The sequence below is a fragment of the Macrobrachium nipponense genome, chromosome 1 (assembly GCF_015104395.2).
Source record: "Macrobrachium nipponense isolate FS-2020 chromosome 1, ASM1510439v2, whole genome shotgun sequence".
Classification (NCBI taxonomy): domain Eukaryota; kingdom Metazoa; phylum Arthropoda; class Malacostraca; order Decapoda; family Palaemonidae; genus Macrobrachium; species Macrobrachium nipponense.
This window is the reverse complement of record NC_087200.1, coordinates 184,588,991-184,613,297: the sequence shown is the minus strand read 5'-3', so window position 1 is coordinate 184,613,297 and position 24,307 is coordinate 184,588,991. Positions and strand designations below refer to the sequence as shown.

The 24,307-nt window shown below is 46.9% G+C and overlaps 2 protein-coding genes across 13 annotated transcripts in view; one reads left to right on the top strand and one right to left on the bottom strand.

Annotated features, from left to right (window-relative positions):
- The window catches only part of LOC135219912 (nitric oxide-associated protein 1-like), a 120,258-nt gene extending 111,992 nt beyond the window's left edge, over window positions 1–8,266 (bottom strand). The window contains exon 1 of one of the 11 annotated variants that reach the window (XM_064257118.1): window positions 8,137–8,266. In XM_064257118.1, the coding sequence (XP_064113188.1) occupies window positions 8,137–8,178 (42 nt within the window). In that variant the 5' untranslated portion in view covers window positions 8,179–8,266. The other 10 variants (XM_064257119.1, XM_064257125.1, XM_064257121.1 and 7 more) reach the window with 10 other exon arrangements.
- Window positions 8,267–8,317: 51 nt separating this feature from the next.
- The window catches only part of LOC135219914 (eukaryotic peptide chain release factor GTP-binding subunit ERF3A-like), a 69,440-nt gene continuing 53,450 nt past the window's right edge, over window positions 8,318–24,307 (top strand). The window contains exon 1 of one of the 2 annotated variants that reach the window (XM_064257129.1): window positions 8,318–8,504. In XM_064257129.1, the coding sequence (XP_064113199.1) occupies window positions 8,318–8,504 (187 nt within the window). Of the gene's footprint in view, window positions 8,505–8,650; window positions 8,876–24,307 lie in introns of those variants that run through there. The other variant, XM_064257130.1, reaches the window with a different exon arrangement.

Here is a 24,307-nt window from a genome sequence, read left to right as displayed (position 1 = left end):
ATTTCTCAACCCGCCCAAAGGAAGAAGGAAAGGTACAAGAGAAAGAAAGAGACCAGCCAACTCACTCATTCTCTCATCCACACAATCACCTTAGGTAAGATACAAATGTGCCCCATTGGGCAATGATGAGTTACACAATCTGTTGGGCAGCCACCCCAGGACCCAAGGAAAACGTGTCCATAGATCTGTGGGCTACATCCATAAGATGGAAGGAGGTGAACGTAGACTGGCGTAACCAAGCACCAGCGCTCAGCACTCTATGTACAGCCAAGTTCTTTTTGAAAGCCAGAGAGGGACCAACACCCCCAACATCATGCGCTCTAGCCTGCACAGACGTGGCAGCGGAATCATCAAGAGTCAAGTATGCCTGTCTGATGGCTTCCTGTATCCTAAAAGAGATAGTATTTTTCGATACATCTTTCTTTGTAAGCCCCGTGCTAACAAAAAGTTTACGACAGCCTGGTCCAACCCAGAGCCCTGGCAGGACACAACAAAAGCTTTTGAGTATCACTGCCCACAAAGTCATTTAGTGATGGAATGGAAAAGGAGGTGAACCTATCATCATGCACCGAGGGATTCTGGGTCTTAGCCACGAGTTCCGGGACAAATTCAAAGGGCACTGGCCCCCAACTCCTGGTATGCTTCACATCATCGTTCAGACCATGCAGCTCCCTCACTCTCTTCGAAGATGCCAAGGCCAGGAGAAAAACTGTTTTGAGTGTCAAGTCCCTGTCTGATGAACAACACAAAGGCTCATATGGAGCTTTAGTGAAGCTACTCAGGACCAAGGAAACATCCCAAATCAGGGGCTTGAGCTCCCTAGAAGAACTTGATTGCTCAAACCCTTTAACCAGCAAGGACAGTTCCCAGGATGAGGAGATGTCGATACCTCTAAAGGCCTGTCCAAACGAGCGGGCCTCATTGGCGTGCTCCGGGGTAGATGGGCAAATTCTGGCGGGCTCACACGTGAATGTTGTCCACACGGGTGAGGCGATGGAGAGGTGGGCGTGCCCAACGATGCCAGTATTGTGTTCAGTGCGGTACAATAAACATATTATGTAGCATCATAATTGCTTTGTGTGTGATGAAAAAGAAGAAAAAGAAGAGAATATGGTGCAAAGAATGGCTCAGTAAAAGAAATGCATATGGTTATCATACGCCTGCCAGGGTCAAAGCTCAAGCCATCGGGCACCTCCATAGTGATTTTGCTACAAGACCCATCGGGCAATTTGATGGTTTGCCTGTCAAGTGTGCCCATTAGAGGGGATCAGGCCCGGTCATGTGGACAGGCCTTAAGACTTACCACTAAATTCAGGGCCGCCCTATAGCCTCTAATAGCAGAAATAGACAAATGTTTCTCATCTTCGAGGAAGATCAAAAAGTCTGCTATGTGCTGAATAGAGGTTCTGAGTGGAGAAAAACCCCATTTACGACACCAATCATAGTAAATCGCCCATTTGCCTTGGTAAACTGCAGAGGTCGACCTTCTGAGACTGCTGGCCACATGCCCTGCTGTCCTCTGAGAAAAGCCTCTCGCTCGGAGATAGTACTTGATAGCCTCCAACCATGAAGAAAATTGATGTGTGACTGAGGTATGTGTGGTGTTAAAGTGGATATTTACCCGAGACATTTTTTTGCCAAAAAAAAAAAAAAAAAAAAAATTAAATTGTTTATTAGATATGAATTATTTAATATTAGAATATAATAAATATATATATAATTATATATATTATTCTATCTATATATATATATATGTATATAGTTATATATATATCTATAATATAATAATATAATATATATATATATTATAATATATAATATATATATATATATCATATAATATATATTATACTATAATATATAATATATATATAATATATATATAATATATATAATGAGATATATATATATTATATATATATATATATTATATATATATTAGATATATATATATATATATAAATTATATATATATTATAAATAATATATATACTATATATATAAATATATATATATATATATACTATATATACCTATATACTACCTATATATTACAGTATATATATATATATATATATATATATATAACTATATATATATATATATATATATATATACTCTACTTGTTCTAATTTTGGCCACTTGGGGTTGTAAAGGAGCCAATATTCTTTTTATTAGTTTAAGTTAATTTTAAGAATATGTAAGCTTTATATATTTTCACTTTAAGGGGGCCGGCTGGCTAATGCCGTTTTTTAACGACAGGACTTTGACATTCATACCACTTATAAGGTGACTTGGGACATCTCCAAACCGCATATGATTTTTGCCTCTGACCTTCGGTTTTGTGACGCCAGGGCAATTTATCCCGAAAATAACAATTTTTCAAATTGTATCTCCTCCTTTGATATTTAATATTAAGACCTGGGATTACTACCATATATAGACCTGATGTAGACCTCCAATCAAATGGAGAGGTTTTTTTCTAAAAGTCATTTTTTTGCTAGATATGAATTTTTCAATATGGTAAAAAAATAAACCCTATAAATCACGAGAAAGAAATTTGTAAAAAAAAGACAAAACAAAAATTGGAAAAATGGCTCTATTTGATTGTTCTATAATGTCTTTCTGAGTTATATACCAAATTCCAATGTTATAGCTCTAAAACTAAGTGAGGAGATAGATTTTGAAGGTCAATAAGTAGTTTTGAGATACGGGCGTTCAAAGTTTTCCTTCGTATTTCTATAAAGACAATGTTAATAAATAATTATTATTATGAATGTATATTTCTTTTTGTGTATTAATAAACTAAAACTATTTTATTTATCATAATTTAATCATAAATGATGATCCCTTTGCTCATATATTGTAGCCTGGGGCACTGCTTGAGGCAAGATGGGGCACTTCTTCCTACGTAACCCCCCTCTCTCCCCTTCACTAACTCGGCTTATTACAGCGAATTTTCTTCTGTATGTTCGCGAGATGTTTTCCTTGTATTTTCCTCTTTGGCATGATGACATTCTTGCCGAAACAAAGATAAACAAACGTAAATGCAAGAGAATATCAGAGGTGAGACTCGAAGGTGTACTCTCTTTTTACAAAGACAATTTGATAAAGCATGATTATTATGAATTTCATATTCCATTTTGGGTATTAAAAAACCAAAACTATGTTATTTATCATAAATGAAGATCTCTTTGCTCAAAGATCGTAGCCTTGCGCACAGTGTGATGTGTGCTGTCAGGCAAGAAGGGGGCGTTACTAAACAACCCCCCCCTCTCTCTTCACTAACTACACGTATATTATGATATTCTGTAATAATACTTGAGCGATTTTTCTTCGTCTGTATGTTAGCGAGATGTTTTCCTTGTCTTTTCCTCATTGGCATGATGAACTTCTTGCCGAAACATACATAAACATACGTAAAATGCAAGCGAATGTCACAAGGTGAAACTCGAACGTGTAATTTACTTGAAGTCTATGGTCCAACTGATTCATGATTGAACCAGATACTCGCTTATGGCTTATGCGAGCCACGGAATCTCTACAGATGCCATTTCTCACAATTTCTTTGCCAATAATGATCAAAATTTACGATAACAGAAGAAATATTGCATTTTCTTGTACAGATGAATGTTTTAGGCTTATTGAGTTATGTTTACTAATTACCCTGTAACTACGAAAGTAAGAGGAATTTTGACAAAATATTTTGTATACGTATTCTCAATTGCCATATGAAGCTCCATGAATTTTTTTATGACTTTGCATTTTTCGCCCTATACCACCATAAATAGGGGATCCGGCCGGCCCCCTTAAACTTTCTGCCTTTGCTCAATTATTGCTTCAATTCTCATTTGGCCATAATAATGTAAAGGACTAACAGTTTGTATATTGCATAGGGACGTTTGGAATGATTATATCTGGGTGGGCGGGGTGGGGGGGGACCCGCTGACCAGATGGTAGTTAACTGCCTCACCACTTTGTTCAAAAGTTAAATGGCCATTCCAGCTTTGCTGAAAGTAATTCCTAATGTAAAGCACAGACAGTTTGAATGCTGCATAGGAACAAATGCCGGTCTTTTGCATGCCTGGTGAACAAGCATGTCTATGTTCAATGCTCTTGTGACCTCCATTACCGCTCCATTCTCTAGTGCCAGTGAGACCTCAAGGGGGAGGATACGACCTTAGCCACAGTATGGGACCAAAGACCAATCTAGGACACGGTGGCAATCCAGCGACAGACTCAGACAAGCCAGGTCTGGGTTAACCTGTTCAGCCAGTAAAGGCCTTTTTAAGGGTATGTAATATTTCCTTCGGCGAGTGATAGGCTGAGGATATGGGGTCCCAAAAGGACCCAGTGGCTGAAGATTGGTCTATGGGAAAAGCAAGGTCTCTTCCTCAAGATTGTTGAACTGAAGCATCGGACACATGATCTCAGCAAAGCTCCTCTGCTACTAGGGGGTGTCTGTATCCTGGGACATAGGATTCTCAAGTCCTTCTAGGTCATGGTCTTCCCAAGCCACTCCCTGAGCAGGAGAGTGACTCTCCCCAGAACCCACAGACAATCTCTCCACCACTTGAGCATATGTACAACCAGTCTGGCCTGAGGACTGAACCTGGAAAGTATGTTTCTGTGGGGGGGGGCTGGGATGGGAAAGCAGATGGTCCCTGTCCTAAATCCTAGGCCTCTCTGGCTCCTGGCTCCCAAAAAATACTGGAGGTGGAGGGGACAGGTAAGAGATCCCTAGCACCCTTACCCAGTCTGCCAGAGGCCAAAGTCCTGTCCTGGCAGGTCAGTAAGAGTGAGAAGTCGTCAACCCATGGTGCTGACGTCTGCATAGGTCAAGGAAAATGGTCCTGATCATGGGAACATGAATGGGGCCTGTCTCAGGGATGTGCTACAATCTTCTTATAAGCTGTAGCCTCTACAGGAAAAGACTGGGCGAGGGACCTCCTCTTCCCTTGCCTGGACCAGCATCACTATTCCGGGACCCTTGCACTTCTCTCTTTGGAGAACAAGACGGTGGGTAAGAGCGCCTGCTACCTCTCTACTCACTTCTTCTTGCTGGGAAATGCTAGCAGCTAGCCCTGGGTCCATAGACCAGGGACCCTTACTGGCTCAGGAAGGTGAGCTCCAAGGACAGGTACTGGTGTGTTGTAGGTCCTTGGAACCCCAGACAGCAGTTGCCCCCCATGAGTTTGGCAACAGGAGCTGCAGTACTGGAAATACCATTAGTGAGAGACCTAGCAGCCTTCTCCCATAGAGAAAGCTGAGGGCCAGAAGTCCTACAGAATTTCTTGTGGATGGGTTTGGCAATCACCTCTTCTTCCTCCACTTGCTAGCTTATGAAGTACAAGGAGAGGAGGTGACAGCACTGAAACGAAGATGAAGACGATGACGAAGACTTCCTACTCTTCCTCTGGCTGAGGCTGGCCTTCAACAGACGTCTTCATGTGACGACAGCCAGAAGCAAAGTGGAGTGGCGTCCAACAGGTGGGCCGGGCTTCCCCCAACTGTCAGTAATTAATGGCTATGTCTGAAGGTTAAATAGCCATCCAGCTATCCCAAATTGGGCAGCTGAATCTTATGCTATGTAAAAAACAAAGGTTTGTATTTAGCCTAAGTAGAACAAAGGTGAGATAACCAATCAAATGGATGGTATTAAACATGGAGGAAGCTCCCCAAGATGCCGTGTTTAGAACGAGCCCCTTGGAAATGGAAATAATATATTAGGTATGGACAAAGTAGGTGAATTTCACATTATTCAATGAAAAGTTCTTGGTAAAACTACAGGGTAACTCTGCACTGGGAGCCATATATTTAAGAAGGGATTGACTAAATGGAACTTTACTAACCTGATATACACTAACCCAGGGCCAGGGGTGTCACTCTAATCCTTTCGAGGGCCAATTAGGGTAAAAAACCGCATGGTAAAGGGGTGGACCATGTACGATCAATGTGTACAACCCCAAAAAAAGCACATTATAACGCATCCTGACATCGGAGATGGGCATCAGACGCGACTTGTTGTTGGTGAGAAACAGAGCTAAAGACCTCTACTCCGGTGTCAGGACGCGTTATAATGTACTTTTCTTGGGGTTGTACACATTGATCATAAATGGTCCACCCCTGTACCATGCGGTTTTTTACCCTAGTATGCACTTGGTTATGGTCTCGCAGGCCATCAAAGATTTCTTATGACTCATTTATTAAGATTTGCAGTAAAAGAGCCTTATTGCCAGCAATTATATTATGAAATAAATTAATAAATAATTGTTATATGAATGAAAAATAAAACTTATTACCTATGTCTCATTTTAACAGTTTAGTAGCTTTAGTTAAATTTTCCTCAGTTCTAACAGTTATACCTAGTATCTCGACTTGAAAAATCTCTTGGCACACAGGCCACATTTGGCCTGCAGGCCATGAGTTTGACACCCCTGCACTAACCTAACCTGGCAGGCTGTTACTTAGCCGGAGGCTCCGGCCCCACTTTCCCCGGTGAAGGAAACTCCACTTCTAACCATAAAGTCACCTAGGTAGGTAGTTACTAATGGTAGGTAGTAGAAAGTTACCTAGTTTACAAAGTAATACCAGCCCAATGCAGAGCATCCCCCTAGACTAGTTGTACCAATTTCTTAAATTATATCACTTGTACTGCATTGTAAACCCCATTTTCTACTTTGTTTAGCCCAAAAAATCATACCTGTTAAAATACGATACATTCATGCGGCCGTCTATAGCCTAGGTAGGATACTGCACGTTTACCCAAATGAGTGGACTAGCTGTTCCAGTCTTGCCCGCTTGTTGATCTACCCTCCGGAAAAGTACTTTTGCTTACTTTGAAAGGAGAGTAGCGGTCTAAAGGTGTTGCTCCCACCACCGATGACTCATGACTGGGGCCCATCTCCGGTGTCAGGACGTTACAGAACTTTTTCTTAGATTGGATCACCAAGCGGGCAAGACTGGTTCAGCTAGCTACCTAGTCCACTGAGTTGTTTCCCCTACCTACCTACACATTCCTATCTAGCTCCCTACATGCAGAGCTTTTGTGAAAATTACCTTGGAGGGATTAATGGGGGCACCCAGCAACCAGGGTGCAGTATATCATCAACATAGATAGCTATATTAATCTCAGTGATAGAATTTGTGAACGATACCGAAGAACCTTTGAAATTACCTAGAACTACCTACTACTACCTAGGTACCTATGCCACACGATTGTTGCACGACAAAAATTAACCGTAACGGCAGTGTCATGATTAACCTACTGGTACAGAGTAATTTCGGTATCAAGTCGGAGAGGTTTACTAAGAGGCGGGGCCCTACTGATATTACTCAGTCGAGTACTACCTAGCCTATTTGTAGCTTATAACTTCTAGTCGGCACTATCAAATTGGGCTACCTAACTTTGGTCTCATCGTTTCAAGTTGCAACCATTCTCGCTAAGAAGTTGCATCATATTGGTTATCAATTTGTAGCATTAGTACACAAGTTGCTCGCTGATACTCGGACATGACAATACCAATGCTTTACTTATTTCCAACTCAACATTTTCAAGGAAGTCGAATTTTCGACTATTTCTGAGAGTATCTCACCGCACCACTGCAACCAGTTTCCCATTCTTAACAAGAGATGTCCAAGCTACTTCGGTCAACATGTAAATTAGCTTTGAACAAGATAGACGTGTTAATTATAAATTACAGAACTTACTTTTACATTATTAAAGTATATGATTCCGTAGAAATAAATGTCTTAGGGGAAAATATTTTTTTTACATCACAGTTTGAGTGGTTACGGTATAGTTGTAAGATCTCCCCTTTCCCAACATGAAAAACCATTGTTCGTACGTAGTAAATATTGAATCCGAAACTGCGGATTTTGACTTCAGTTGATACTGAACACCTTCAGTTAAAACTATAATATATAATTTTATTTTAAAACATATCTCCTAGAATAGTCATTATCATTTAATTGTAGAATAGATCACTTTTTCTTTAAAATTTGTTTTTCAAAGAACCATGGCCGTATACCAGAACTCTTTCCTGAAAGCAACTTATTCCCTCATTTATTATTTAGGGTAATGCATATTGATTCGTGCATTACAAAAGACCCATTGAAGGGGATGCAAACTCTCACTAAAGCCTCGTGGAGGGTCTGTAATATTGTTAATTGTCGCATTCCGCAATTCGCTTGTTTGTGTCATCCGCCATACTGGATTGGCAGCTCTCAGCGGCCACAACTTCCGGCTCACGTTGTATGTTCTGGGGTCACACAGTGTGGCAACTATCCCTCCCTTAGAGCTCTGTAAGGTGTCATCATGTCGGAGAATAACGTGGCACCGGATTCGTGGGAGACGGCGGCCGATGAGCCAACGGAAACGCTTTCAAGTAGCTTCACAACCCTCAACGTCAACGCCCCGGTCTTCATCCCCAACGTGAATGCGCCAGTGTTCGTTCCCAGCTATATGGTGGAAACTGCTACTCAAAGTCGACCAACGGCGCCAGGTACGCCTAAACAGCCCTAACGAGATTGTTAAGGTGAATTGTTGTGCTCATTGGGAAGTGGGGGTCGACTGATACTTCAGGCAGTTTGCTCGTGATGATGTAGGTCATGGGGCTTCCATGTGGGATGTTTCCTCTCTGCCAGCAGTGACTGTGCCTGCTCTCGTGACAGCTGGATCGTGTTTAGAACATCACACGCGGATGTTTTCACCTCAATTTCCGTTGTTTATGAAGGAATCGTTGTAAAGAACCGTTGCTAGAAAGTTATCGCCTCGTGTGAAATTAGATTTTGTTTCGAGGACCTCACGAGTGTGGACAGCCTAACCAACAGTTACGATAGTTCCTCGCATCCGCTTGTCAGAGCCAGACCATTGGTCAGTTGTAGTCAAGTGTTTACATAGTTATCGATATTAATTGCCCATAAATTTCCTTTGTTGCTCCCTTATGGTTTTTTGAAGAGAAAATTAGTAGGTATACCTATAGTCTGGAAAGTAACCTAATTGTAGCCTACCCTACAGAAACCTCAGGCGAAAGGTCTACCCAGACATACCTACTGCTCAAAGGCCTGTTCGTACCATGTATATTTTTTCAAATAAATAGGTTTACAATTGACGCTATGACTCTGGGTCAGTAGGCATGACCTAGAAGATAGTTTGGTATGACTATGGTATAACTCTGCATGCTTTACCTTGGAAATTTAGTTTTTTTATATATTTTGGTTGCTTATCAAGAATCTATCATTGTTATTAACTTCAGAACTGATGTTATTGTATGTTGGCCATTGTGAATTGCTATTGCACATGCACAGTACCATAGGGGAGCTTTTGGTAAAAAGAGGAATTTCCTTCATGAATGCTCCAGGGCGCGAAGCCCTCCCAGCTTAGTAACATGGCCTACTAAGTTAGGTTAAGCTAATAAGTCGATACACCTGGTTCATTTTATGATAGGCTTCCATAGCCATCCCTTCTTGAACATATGGATCCCATATGCCCTGCGTGTTCATGGAACCATTTCAGGGGGGCCATCATAATACATAGTAACGTTCTTTCTCTCATCTTCCCTGTTTTTCCTCACCCAAAAAGTGTTTAACTCTAACACCAATATATTGGTTATTTATACAGACTCAAAGTGATATTTAATAGTATTTGTAAATATAATCTATTCCATCCTTTAGTGCAAAAGGTTCAAGAGTGGCTGTGCCGTATTCGGTATTTCTACAGAATGAGTCCGCACGGACTGCAAGGAATGTAACCGCGGATACGACATTCACTAGGGGTTGGGGGCCGTCCAGTGTATTTTGCCGTGTTTAGTACTGGCCCTGGGGGTTTAATTACAGTCGGCTGAATAAATATTACTTGAAATTCTTGTTCAGTAGGTATAACTGCATAGATAAGCCGCAACTGCCATAGTCTAGGGCGCCGCGGATTAGTACCCTAGATCTACTACCCTGTATTCATTCTCGCCACAAATCTTTATGCTTCTGCTGGGTACCTGCTCTTGTTGGAATAAAAGGGAACAAACATGTAGATGCAGAAGCTAAGTTTGCCAGCACTAGGGTAGAACATCACAGCAGGCCAAGCAGGCCACCTACAATCAACACCTAGCCACCCTCCGAAAAAGTACATTATAACGCGTCCTGACACCCGAGATGGGCATCAGTCGCGACTTGTTGTTGGTGAGAAACGGAGCTAAAGACCTCTACTCTCCTTTCGAAGTATTTTCTCCAAAGTTAGAAATTAAGGCCAAATTTTAAGATTTAAACAGAGTGTACTGAAAATGGCGCCCACGGCAGTGGAAATCTCACCAAAACGCTTTAGAAATTTTTACTTACAACTAAAAATGTTTCGAAGATTGACGCCATCTCGATGTTTACAGAGTCGCTTGTGTCAACAAACTTTCCATTTCCTGTGATAAATCCGCACACCACTTGTACCCACAGACGCTGGAGCACTTTTATCACAACAATCGAAACACGATTTCTCACCAACAACAAGCCAGGCGTAAACAGCTGTTTGGGTAGATGATGACGAGAAGCGTGCTCTTGGCTAATTTTTAAATAAGTAGTAAAACATCAATATTTTACATATTTATGATGATTAATTTGAAAATATTCGTTATTGAAAAAGTAACTCGACTCTGACTCAAATTTAAGTAATTATTTTTCTGAATTAGAACGTTCTTTCAAGTTCTGTATTATGACGTCACGACATCTTGACTTTCGTACCTATTGTAAATAATTGCTATACTCAACTGTCATTGCAGAACAGTTTACCAGTTATTCATGCAGATTGTTATCAGCTATACATGTAATTGTTATAATCGTAATGCGCATATATATCTTTATTATTTACTTTTTGGATATATGAAGATGTTTTACTGCTGGATTATCGCCGTAGTGTGACGCAATCGTTTTCGGTCCATGGGCCTCTGTCTGTTTTCGCACCATAAGAAATATGGGGGCCGAATTGGCAATGACCAGAAAGTCGTTAAAAGAGGAAAGTTAGCATTGAGGGGCATATGTTTTGACTGAGAAAAATACAATTGTTCCGATACGTAATACAAACCCTCGGTCCTTTAACAATAGGAAGTAGCTAGCGGCAGCTGGAACGGTCGTAAGCTTCGAACAAGGGGAGAACGGTAGTTAACTGCTTGTCCGATTAAACAAATCACTTTTGCTTTCGGCCGTGTGTGGGAAGGACGTGTTCGTCATCGCTCTGCCCGCTTTGTCGTTTGCTTTGAGTTTGAGTATTTGCCCTCTCTTTCTGTATAAATCAGAGTGACTGTAAGTACTTGTACATTTCTTTATTGATCTTGCAATGAGTAGGAAGAAATGGAGATATCACCGCGCCCTCCAGTCGCCCGTAGTGTGTGTCCCGGGCTGGAGGGGCGTAGATGGGAGGTTTTAGATCATTTGTTGATGTGGACCCTCACGAGGTTTGTACTCGTTGTCGGGGGCGATGAGTGCTCCCGCAACGAGCCCTGTGTCATTATGTATGAATTGGTTCGAGGCGCAGTGGGTGCTGTACGAGGGCAGGAAGAGACTTAGGCCGCCCAAGAAGTCATCGGAAAGTCCAGTGACTCCTTTGGTAACGGACACTTCGTCCTCTTTCCTGCCCCCCGGCCAGCCCCCACGTTTCGCGCCTGCCCCTGCGGGGGGGGTAGCGGAGTCCTTCTCCTCTCTCGATCCGTCGAGTGTGGATGAGGGCGCCCGCTACCCGGACGTACAGCTGTACTCGGGGTCTTCCGTCCGCTCTGGGGGGGTGCTTCTCCCCCCAGGCGTGAGGAAACCCCTCTAACTAACCCGACTGTTGCTGTCCGCAGGTGTGCCATCAGCGAAGGACGACCTTGGACAGGTGTGGGAGTCGCTGGGACTGCAGGGAGTGCCCAGCATCCAAGGGTTGATTCAGCGGTTGGCGGGGTCGGCAGTGGTCACTCATGGTGCGGTGGACCACTACTACAACCACAGTAACGACACCAGCATATGAGATGCCACCGCATCTGGTGTAATATCGCCACATATAATGTCGGTGACACCCACGGCTGCTATACAAAAAACCCATTACTGCCGTGCCAAAGAGGACGGTGCCACCACACCTGGATTCTTTGTATTGCCGACCCCGGACTTCCGCTGCCCAAGAGTACCCCCCTGGACCTGCCGCCAGTGCCGAGGATGACGGTAACTGCCGACAGGACGCCTGGCTCTCCTGTGGTACCTGCCGTGCCTGCCGTACCTGTTGCTGTCCCAGCCGCTCATCCTTTTCAGATCATGGGGCCTGCGCATTCTCTTTCAGATGTTCCTGCCGTTCCTGCTGTTCCGGACCTGTTCCTGTTGTTCCTGCTGTTGGTGGTGCTGTCACAGTCTCAGGTCTTTCCGGACAGGTGCAGTCGGGCCCTGTTGCTTCGGCAACTGCCCCGGCTCCCTCCTGGATGGAAGACCTGACGTCTGTCCTGCGGAGCCTGGTGAAGAAGAAGAGGAAGAGGAAAAGAAGGTGTCGTCGTCGTCTTCGTCGTCGTCTTCGTCGTCTGCTGCCTCTCCTTCCCCTTCGACTTCTAAGGCTAAACAGCCGAAGAAGAAGAAGGTTGCCTCCTCCCCCCCTAAGAAGACTCCTTCGGGATCTTCTAAGGGCCCGGCTCGCTCAGGCGAGCCGGGGAGCTCTTCTGCTGGTCCTCCTGTTCCTGCGGGAACGGGGCCCGTCGCTTCTTCTGCAAAGAAGAAGTCGACGGGGACCAGAGGTGCACCAGCCTCGGCTGGTGCGTCCTCACCTGGTGCTAGCGGTTCTGCCGCTAAACCAGGTTCGCTCGGCCGCTTCTCGTTCGCGAGAAGCACCGAGTGGACGCTCTTCCAAAGAGGACCGTCCAGCCAAAGTTTTGACGCCCGAGCTCGCTCGCCGTCAAGACAGCGGCGCGGCGCAGAAAGGTACTGGCGAGAGTCGTGCACACGAATCTCGCCAGGCCAGTGGACGCTCTCGCAGCGATCAACTGGCTGCTCGGGCTGACGTGACGGGTCGCTGACCGGCCACGGGTGAGGCGAGGAAGGAGTCCCCACGGCCGCCGGTACCAGCGGTATTTGACGCAACCGAGAGGACGCTGAAACCCGGTTCTTTCGACGCGACAGAGAGCCTAGCAGGTCACCCGTCCCGCCGCCCCCTCCCGATGGGACCGGGGGCGGAGACGGTGACCAGCGGCAGCTCGCCTGACGCTAGAGATCGGTCTCGACGTTCTCAGCCGAGCCAATCGCCCCAGGCGAGCGGCAAGGCTAGGCCTGCTGCCCGACGTCACCGCGGGTTGACGATCAGCAGCAGCCCTCCACGCACGCTGGTCCGGCCAGCGAGCGAGGGGGGTGGGAGCGTCAGGTCTGCCTCTCCTCCGTACCGTTCAACCTCCTCGGGCTATACCGGGAGGAGCGAGGTACGAGGAGCGATCACGAGAGGTGCGCCGCTCGTGACCCAGCTATGACGCCGTACGGCTCAGGCACGGTCTTAGGACCGACCAGAACGTACGCGCAAGTAGTTGGAGGCGACCGTCAGGGGTCTGTCGCTGTTTCCTCCTTCTGAAGGAGGAGTATCGAGGGATATGGGGGGGCCCCCCCCTCTTGTGCTGGAGGGACTGGACGGTCCCTTACTCCACAAGACGCTGTAACTCCTGAGATACAGAGGAACTTCGCAGAGGTCATTAAGCTGATGCGTCTGCATAATGACCTTGCGGAAGGATCGCCGCTACCACCGGGCAGAGCCCACGTCCCGGCTCGAATCATTTTGGGGTCCCAAGAGGGAGCCCAAAATGAATGGGTGGGGTTTTGCCCCGCCATCGAGATTGCTTGACTCGGTCCTGGATCAGGTGGAGAATCTCGTCTCAGGACGGGAGGACTCGCTAAAATCCGGACGGTCCTCTAAGGCTGCTTCTCCTCCTCTACAGCGGCAGAGGCGATTTTACGTGCCTCGGAAGACCCATACTGCCGAAACAGGTTAACCCGGAGTTAGCGAGGCTGACTCCAGGTGTGTCCCTGCAGCAGCTCCTGTCGGAGAAACCTATGGTTCTCGCAGCAGGAGGCACTTGCCCTGGAATCTACCTCTATGGCAGCATTCCAGGCAGTTTCCTGGTTGGATTTGTGGTCCCTCACAATATCCAAAGTAGCGGCCGGCTCTGGGAGTTCTGCTCTCGAAGACGACGCTTCTTTCAGGAGGACTGTGCCAGTCTGGAGGAAGAGCAATCTCTTACCTCGCCCATCAGACTGCTAACCTGTGGGCCAACTTGGTTCTTCGACGTAGGGACGCAGTCCTTACCCGAGTGACCAAGGGGGCCGGGCGTGAGGCGGCACTCGGGCTACGAAATGGACCTCTTAGGAGTTCCCCAGCTCTCTTTCCTGGAGAGATGGTGGACGCTGCGGTGGAACGGCGCACTGACGAGAGTGACCGCTTAGTCCACCAGGCAGTCTCGAAGGTTTCTGGGCAATCTCGGAGTAACTGCGGCCAAACCCAAAGAGCTTGGCTAGCGCTTCCACGGCGGCGAAGACGGTTGCACCGTACAAAAAAAGTCCACCCGTGTGAAGACTCCTGTTGTTTCAACTTCTGCTAGAGGAGGCCGCAACCAGCCCCTCCTCTTTCCCCGCCCCAGGAGGTGCTGGAAAGAAGTCGAAACGAGGAGGGTGGAAACGCTAGGGACGGCGTTCCCCCTCACCTGCTGCCGGAAGGGGGGGGTGGGGGGGCCTAGCGAGCCCTTGGGCGACTTGGCAGCGCTACGGCGCCGAGAACTGGATAGTAGAACGTCCTTCGGGAGGGATATCTACTACCCTTCGAGTCTGGCGGCCCCCCCTCATCTCCAAAACCGGTCCATCTACAGACCTATTGTCCGGGGGGATCAGCAAAGGACAACGCTCTCGACAGGAGATCAAGACCATGCTGGCGAAACGAGCTGTAGAAATCGTGGAGGACCAGTCACCGGGCTTTTACAGCCGCCTCTTCCTAGTGGAGAAGGCATCGGGGGGCTGGCGTCCGGTGATAGACCTCTCTCGACTGAACCGCTTCGTTCGCACGACGCGGTTCACGATGGAGTCGGCACGCTCAGTGCTCGACTCGATCAGGGGGTAACGATTTCATGCTTTCAGTGGACTTGAAGGACGCGTATTTTCAAATACCCATCCATCAGCCTCCAGAAAGTACCTCCGCTTCATCTTCGACGGGACGGTGTACCAATTCAGGGCACTTTGTTTCGGTCTCTCAACCGCCCCACAGGTGTTCACGCGAGTGTTCACTCTGGTGTCGGCTTGGGCCCATTCGAACAAGGGATACGTCTTCTGAGGTATCTCGACGATTGGCTAGTCCTGGCGAGCTCCCGCTCGCAGTTGCTACAGGACAGAGATCGACGACTCAAGTTTTGTCGCGATCTGGGATCGTGATAAACTACGAGAAGTCCGATCTCGAACCCAAGCAGAAGATGAAGTACCTGTGTATGCTGATAGACACGGTAGCAGGGCAAGTCTTTCCCGCAGACTTGCGTATCAGCAAATTCAGGGAAGCAGCCGGCCGGTTCCTGTCTCGGCAGGAACAGGCAGCACAGCAATGGCAAGTCGTGATCGGCCATCTGTCGTACTCGAGAAGTTAGTCCCTCACGGGCGTCTTCACCTGTGGTCTCTCCAGTGGAGACTGGGAAGGGAGAGTTGGTCTCAGGCCAAGGAATCCTCCTTACTTTCCCGTGGCTATCACGGACAAGGTGAGGCAGGACCTAGCCTGGTGGCTCGACGACAAGAACCTCTTAAGAGGAGTGCCCATACACACTCCCCCCGGAGATGCTTTCGTTTTCTCAGACGCATCGACCGAGGATGGGGCGCACACCTGGAGGAGTTGCTGACTGCAGGTGGTGGTGGGACCATCACGAAAAGCACCTTCACATCAATGTCCTGGAACTCAAGGCGGCGTTCAACGCTCTCCCCAAGAGTTTCAGGACCGCTTGGTGGGACACTCAGTGGTGTTGATGTGCGACAACACCACAGTAGTGCATATGTCAACAAGCAGGGGGGGCTGGTGTCTCTTCCGCCTCCATCAGTTGACGGTGCAGGTGCACGAGTGGGCCACGGCTCACTCGATAGAGCTGTCAGCACGCTACATTCCAGGCAAGAGGAATGTAGTAGCAGACAAGCTCAGCCGTCGGGATCAGGTGATAGGACCGAATGGTCTCTACACCAAGACGTAGCGGAAAGGCTCTTCAACCTGTGGGGGCACCGGTCGTAGACCTGTTCGCCACCCGGCACAACAGAAAACTCAGGTTTTCTTTTCAGCTGTGCCGGAACCCATGGGCAGCTGCAGAGGACCGCTCTCCAACACCCCTGGGACAACCTCTTCGCGTACGCCTTTCCTCCCTTCTGTCTGATTCGGAAAGTGATCAGTCGAGCGCTGGTCACTCCCAATCTCAGAATGATCCTGGTGGCTCCCAAACGGCCACAAGCCGTTTGGTATCCGGACCTGCTGGCTCTTCTTGCGGACGCACCGAAAGAGCTACCCACTTGGCACAACCTTCTAGCCCAGCCACACGTAGAACGGTACTACCAAGCAGTCCAGTCCTTCACTTCACGCTGGCTGTTATCCACCATCTCTTGCGAACGAGAGGCTTTTCTCGTAGCGCAAGCAACAGAGATGGCTGGACACGTCCGACAGTCCTCTGCAGCTGTGTACCAGGGAAGTGGGCCGTCTTCTGTGGTTTTGGTGTCGTAGACAGGGTCTGTCTCCTCTCAGAGCCACTCTTCAGCAGGTAGCGGATTTTCCTCGTGTTTCTTCGCCGAGAGAAGCTCCTCTCAGTACCCACAGTTAAGGGATATAGAGCCGCCCTGGCTCTCGTCCTAAAACTGAGGGGACTGGACATCTCGAATTCGTTCGAGATATCCTTGCTAATGAGGGAGCTTCGAAAGGTCTTGCCCACCCAGGGAACTCAGGCCCCCTGCGTGGGATGTGACTCTCGTACTTAGGAGTTTGACTCGAAGACCCTTCGAGCCACTCCGAGAGTCGTCAGACAGGATCTGACCCTCAAGACCCCTCTTCTTGCTGGCCCTGGCCATCGGCGAAGAGAGTAGGGGAACTACATGGCCCTTTCTTATGATGTTAAACATACCAGAGGCTGGGGATCTGTGGGACGCTCGATTTCGTCCCGAACTTCGTAGCTAAGACTCAGAATCCGTCGATCCCTGACGACAGGTTCGAGTCTTTCACGATCCCCTCCCTCCTGGACTTCACCGATATATAACGATGCGGATGAGATGCTGCTTTGTCCTGTGAGGGCGCTACGGCGCTATCTGAAGAGAACTCGACATCTCTGGGCCTGAGTGTCGACGCCTCTTCGTTAGCACTGGGGTTACCAAGAAAGAAGTCTCCAAGAACACGCTTTCTTTTCTGGCTGCGTGAGGTGATCATTGAGAGCGTACGAAGCTGATGGTAGCGACGACATCCGTACGCTCCGACCGAGAGCCCACGAAGTCAGAGTATCGGACCCTCTTAGGCGTTCCGTAAGAACTTCTCCGTGGCGCAGGTCCTGAAGGCAGGTGTCTGGGCCAACCAGACCACCTTCACGTCCTTCTACTTCGGGATATTGCCCACAAGTCCTTGGATACTTTTTCCTTGGGACCTGTGGTGGCTGCTCAACACGTTGTGTAAGCTTACCCAGCACCCGAGCAGGCAGAACAGCATCGATTCCTGGATATGACTGGGAGAATGAATGCGTGAATGAGAGAGTGACTGGCTTCTCTTCACCATCTTTTTCTACCTCTACCTGTGGGCAGAGGATACGGTCGTTACCTTGCTGGAAGGGAGTCAGATGCAGGTAAGCTATTCAACAGAGCTCCATCCTACCTCTTTAACTAGAGTATAGTATATATCCACCACTTTCTCCAACAAGGGGGAGAAAGTGGATTGCCGACATGAGACAAACCCATTACTTTACATTTGCTCATGTAAAGGAAAAAGTTCTTACAATGCTGGTACAAAGAGATACGCTTGCCTCTCTCTTAGTACTCGGCCCAGAGGTCTGACCATTGATACCTGCGGTGCACACCCCAACTGATCAATCGGACAGAGGCTTGGATTCCCGTCCCACTCGCTCTTTACGACCAGGGAGGCATTCCAGGGATGGACGAACCAGTCTGTTCATCAAAAAGACTCAGATTCCTTCCACCAAGAAGTGAGTCTTCCTATTGTTTAAAGGACCGAGGGTTTGTATTAACGTATCGGAACAAATGACAATTTGTCGAAAATTGCATTTTTCCTAACTATACAAACCTGAGGGTGTCCTTTACATATAGTCCCTCCTCATGCCACCCCTCACTCTGCGTATTTTGCATGGGCCAAAAGCAAAAGTGATTTGTTTACCTCCAGTCGGGCGCGGCGCGCGACCCCGATCGGACAAGCAGTTAACTACCGTTCTCCCCTTGTTCGAAGCTTACGACCGTTCCAGCTGCCGCTAGCTACTTCCTATTGTTAAGGACCTCAGGTTTGTATAGTTAGGAAAAATGCAATTTTCGACAAAATTTTGTCATTTTCATACAAGTCAACTTAACCGTTCAGATATATACATCGCTAAAGACTCCGTCGTCCCCGACAGAAATTCAAATTTCGCGCCACTCGCTACAGGTAGGTCAGGTGATCTACCGGCCTGCCCTGGGTGGCAGGACTAGAACCATCCCCGTTTTCTATCTATTTTCTCTGTCGCCGGTGGTATCAACATTGTTGTTATTACCTCCTGACTTAGATTCATTTTTCATCCTTTGATCATCGTTTTTTTCGGCTTTTTGGTGACGTATTTGGATCGTGTTTTGGCATTCCGCTACAGTGGACTGTTTTTGGAATAACTCTTTGGATTTTCTCAGTATGGTCTGATTCTAATGTGAGTGTGAGAAGTGTGTGAATGTAGGCTGCAGGGTGAGGATACCGAAAGCTTCGGTTGATCCTCACACTGTATGCCGTAAATGTAGGGGGTTTCAGTGTTCTGCTATTAATACTTTGTAGAATGCGAGGGATTGAATGCAGAAGAGTGGAAGACTTTTGGACTTCTTTTTATTTGAAGAAGTTTTAGAGAGGGATAGAATTAGACGATTGAAAGGTGTAGTTCAAGGCCTATTGAGCCTTTCACTGATAATTCTAATCCTACTGATGTAGATTCTCCCTATGTATCTCATTCTCAGAGTGCTTTTTCGGATTCGGCATCGGAAATCGCCATTGTTCCGATACGTAATACAAACCCTCGGTCCTTTAACAATAGGAAGGTAACTAGCGGCAGCTGGGACGGTCGTAAGCTTCGAACAAGGGGAGAACGGTAGTTAACTGCTTGTCCGATCGTGCGCGCGCCCGCGCGCCCGAGAGGTGAAGAATCACTTTTTGTTGCTTTCGGCCCCCCCCCCCCCCCGCGGGTGTGAAGGACTGTTTTCGTCATCGCTCTCTGCCCGCTTCATCGTCGTATGCTTTGTTTTATATTGTGTTTTTCTACTAATGGTTTGGTTTGATTTGAAAATGAAAACTGTAAGTACACTGTTTCATTTTCATTACTTAATTATGAATCAACTGGAGCTATCGCCGTAGACGGCGATTTCCGCTCTTTTCATGATTGAACCCTTGAATTATGTCTCGGTGCCGAGGGCGGGCGCACTCGCGCCGAGTCATGTATTTTGGGCGAAAGTGTGTAATTGAAAGATGTAAGTACTCTTTTTCATTTTTTTTTTGCCCTGTGGCGTTCGTTGCCGAGAGCTGATTGCGCTCGGCAAGAGCCTCTTATTTTGTATGAATAGAATGCAATGAAAGTGGATTCGCAATGTAGTTGTCTTTTCATTTTCATTTATTAATTGCATCAAATTTAATTTTGGATCAATTTCCGCTCTTACCCGGGAATTAATCCTTACGATTTATTGCTGTGAAAGTGAAAATAGCAAGTGCAGTATTGTTCATTTTCATATATATTTATGATAGCATCATATTATTATGGATCAAGTTTCCGCTCTTACCGGGAATTGATTTTTCCCTCTTTAAGTTCTATGAAGTGAATCGCAAGTGCAGTTATTCTGTTTCATTTTCATATTACTTTTCACTGCTGTGCGGGGGTAGGGGAAGCAAGAAGGTCTGCCAGGAAGTCGTCGGAAAGCTCTCCCACGACTCCCTTGGTATCCGATTCTTCGTCTTCTTTCCTGCCCCCCCGCTCAGCTTCCTCGTATTTTGTTTTTGGGGTGGGGTCTTCCTTCCGTTCGGGGTGGGGCATGTCTCCCCCCCCCCCATGCGTGCGTGAAGGAACCCCTCTTACTAATCTGTCTGTGCTACCGCAGGTGTACAGCCGTGGTGGAGACGACCTTGACAGGTATGGACCACTGCGGCTGCAGGGCGTGCCTAGCATCCACGATCCGCTGCAGAGTCTAGCGAGGTCTGGGGCGGTGACCTTGGAGTGGTCTCCACTACAACCTTCACGGCCGCTTATGCTGCTTCCCCCCGCTGGTCTACACTCCCCATGCTGTGTCGGTGACGCCGTCTGGCCGCTTCTAGGGCGGCGGTCGCCGCCGTACCGAGGAGGGGTATGCCGCCGCCGCCTGTGTTTTCTTCGTGTTGCCTGCCCCAGACTTCCGCTGTTCAGCAGCTCGCCCCTGGGACCGGCCGCCAGTACCACGCTGGCTGCCGATGATTCTACGAGGCGATGGCTGGGCCTGCCGTACCTGTCGCTGATGTGGTTCCCCGCTACTGGCTTGGCTGTCCCTTCTGTGTTTACCGCTGCCGCTGTTCCTGCCGCTCCTGAGCTGGTTGCTGTTCCTGTCGCTCCTGTTCCTGCGCCTGTCCATGCTGGTCCTGCCCATCGGTGGTTTGTCTTCCCCAGTCCCACCAGGTCCTTCCGGACAGGTGCAGTCGGGCCGTGTTGCTTCGGCAATAGGCCCGACTCCGGCCTGGATGGAGGACCTGACGACTGTCCCCTGCGTGAGCTGACGAAGAAGAGGAAGGTCATCTTCGTCTTCGTCTGTTGCTGCCTCTTCCCCTTCGACTTCTAAGGCCCATAAGCCGAAGAAGAAGAAGGCTGCCTCCCCCCCTAAGAAGTCTCCTTCGGGAACTTCTAAGGGCCCGTCCCACCCTCGTGGGGACGGGGGGTCCTTCTGCTGGTCTTTGCCTGCTCCTTCTTCGGGAGTGGGGCCCGTCTCCCCTTCCGTAAGAAGAGATAGACGGGGACCCCAGAGGAGTATCGGTTTAGCTCTGGTACTTCCTCGCCTGGTGCTAGCGGCGATGCCGCTACGCCAGGTTCCGGCTCGGTCTCTCGTTCGCGGGGAGATCCCGAGTGTACGCTCTCCCTCGGGAGACCGTGCAGCCAAAGTTTCGGCTGTTTATCTCTCTCATGTTTTGGTTATTTTCTAAATTCTTGTATGCTAGCATATTCCTTTATTTCGTAATGTTTGTTCTTTGCGTGCTTCCTCTTCGGCTATCGGCAAATCTCTTACTACTGCCTTGATTAATGTTTCTCTTTCAAGTCTACACTGTCTGTAGTATCTAAAGTTCTCGCCGAGTTAGATATTCTAGCTCCAGAGATTTTTTAACTTTGTTTTATATAGGAAATGCTTTCTTCAAGTATGTACGATCGCTTTCGAACTAGGCAGGAGCATTGTAACTCCTCTCCCACTGCCTCCCACTTTTGGTGCCTCGTTCTCTCTCTCCCTCTGTCGGAGTGTCGACTCGTGTGGACTGCGGACCAGGGTTCCCAGACGAATACGAGTACAATAATTTGACCCTGTACAATAAACGATTATTAATCAAATTACGATGAATTGAAGAGATTTGGTACGATAATTTGTACTGATACATCTGGGTACCCTGCGGTGGACATTTTTGACTTGTCTCGTGTGAACGCAGTTGACTCATGCAGAGTGCGGTCTTGGCCGAGTCCCGAGTCGCTTAACTGTCTTGCTCTCATTGAGTCGTGGTGGATGCGATACAGCACTCAGATGCTGTCACCTCTTATTGACGAGTGTCGCTTTTTGTTGCCAAGGGTTGCAGAAAAAGAGCGATCCTTTAACCTCTTTGTTTATCTCCTGTCGGCAGCTGTCCCCTCCCGTCGCCCGCTGACAGAAGAAGAGTTTGAGTGGAGTTGTTGGAGGAACTCGTTTGGGCCGGTCAGTGTTTGTTGCCGCACTACGCCTTGCTGTATCCTCATTTTGCTGAAAATCAGTCCAAATAGACAATAGATCTTAATTGTCTTAACGTAATTTGGCGCACTAAATATTTGAGAAGAGAACCAACACTCTCCAATTTGAGAGCATTTCGTAACTTCTCTCGTCCTCGGACACAATTTCCCTTTGTCTGCCTTGGCTTGTCATCTTGTCTTTTAAAGTCGCGGAGAGCCGAAGGCCAACTTTTGCTGTACAATGCTTATTGGTCCTTTAACCATCTTTAATAGAAAGTTCACTTTCTTTTTCTTCCTGTTGGAAATGAACTCGAGACTGACAGACATGCTGATGGATTTTCAGTCTACCTTGAGTTTATTACTTTTTATCTACGTTGTCTCGTCTCGGCGACTTCTTTAGAGAGGTGGAGATGCCGACCCAGCGGGAGTTTTTAGCAGGGAAACAAGTAACCCATTTCTGATGCTGCAGGGTAATGTCCTCAGGATTATACTCACTCTGTTTGGAAGTGAGAACACTTTCGCTTCCTGTCTGATTATGCAGCTCGGGACTGTCTATTGGTTGTCTTTATTTTATACCTTTTGGGGGTAAGTGTAGATTCAGGTTCTGGGATATGGACAGTTGCAACCTCCTAACATCCATGGAGAGACTTGGTACCAGTATGTTATATAGTGGAGATGACGAAGGGCAGTGTGATTCTTTTTGGTTGTCCTCTACTGGTTTTATCTTCTTATAGCTTCCCCTTGTCTTCAGCAGAAATCTCTCATAAGTCTCTTTTTAGTAGGAGATTGTATATAGAGGGTGAATGATGGTCCAAGGGTAATTCTTTAGGAAAGAACACCCATAAGTAATTGGAGATATTCATTTGGAGACTGAATATCAGAAGTGTCTGCCCCATATACTTGTTGGTTTTTCTCGCATGGTTTTTAGTGCCTTTCCAAAGAATGGTCAGACTTGTGGTACACATACAGAATGTATTCCACTTACCATATATCCAACAGTCATGCAAGTTCCTTCAAGAGGTTTTACTAGAAGGTATTGCTGTTCTGTTCACTATGGGTTTAGTGTGCAGCCCTCAATAAGTTAGGTCAGGGACTTGTTGCCTTTGGTAGATGGTGTCGACTTTAGGAGCAAGACACTTCTACTGAATCAGTGATTCAAGTTAGTCCCACTCTGTCAACAGTATTCCAAAGGCCAAGGACCTGTTGCTTCTTCTGGCCCAATTTCTATGCATTATAATGTTAATTCTTTATATCCCCATTCTTATCTAGTGATGTGGGGATGATAGTTAGTTATGCATGCTTGTCGATCAAGATGAATAGGCATGTCCTGCTTGAATATTTAAGACCTGAAAGAAACCTCCTATGGTAAGGGCTTTTCCTCATTAGGAAACAGGCCTCACAGGTTATTTTCAGATAATCATGCTCAATTAATGTACAGTTTTAGAGTAAGAATTACGACTTACAAATAACTTTCATTGTAAGTAATCCAGAACCAACTTTGGCTCCAGGACTATAGGAGGGACACTAACCAGGAATCGTCCATTTGGTTCTTAAGTCCAATTTTTGGTCTTTTCCCTTTGTCATGCAACACAGAGTTTAACTAGTGTCATTACACTTTCATGCAACGTAGAATGGTCAAACTACACCTGGTAAAACTTTATAGATGTCAGGGCAGTGGAAAGACATCAGGATGCTTAGCAGATTTATTCCCAGTCAAAACCGTCTTTGTGGGAAGTTGCTGCTTTGAGTGAAATGAAACAACATATTGGTTTGATCATCCATTCTGTGGAAGAACAGTGTTGTAGCAATTGGGGATTCAGGAAGAATAGCTACCTACAAGGGCCTTTACATCCGTAAGTTTGGCACTTAGTGTGGATTTAAGGAACTCATTTAGCTTCCTAGCATGTAGATGAACAGGGACATCTAAATGATTACTACTACTTTGTTGGCCCTCAGGCTTGTGCAGTGGATGTTTCCTTAAATTTTGCCTAATTCAGACTCATATTCCTGCCCCTTGTATCTACTCTGAATTCTATTGAGCAATGTCAAGTTCAAGAATTGCTTAGTCTCCTGTAGAGCCCTTGTATCCTCAGGGCAAAACTTTAAAGAATTTCCAATGCTCTTGGTAGATGTCTCATTCTTCCATTGAGAAGAAATCAACTCTACTACACAATTCCATACAGTTT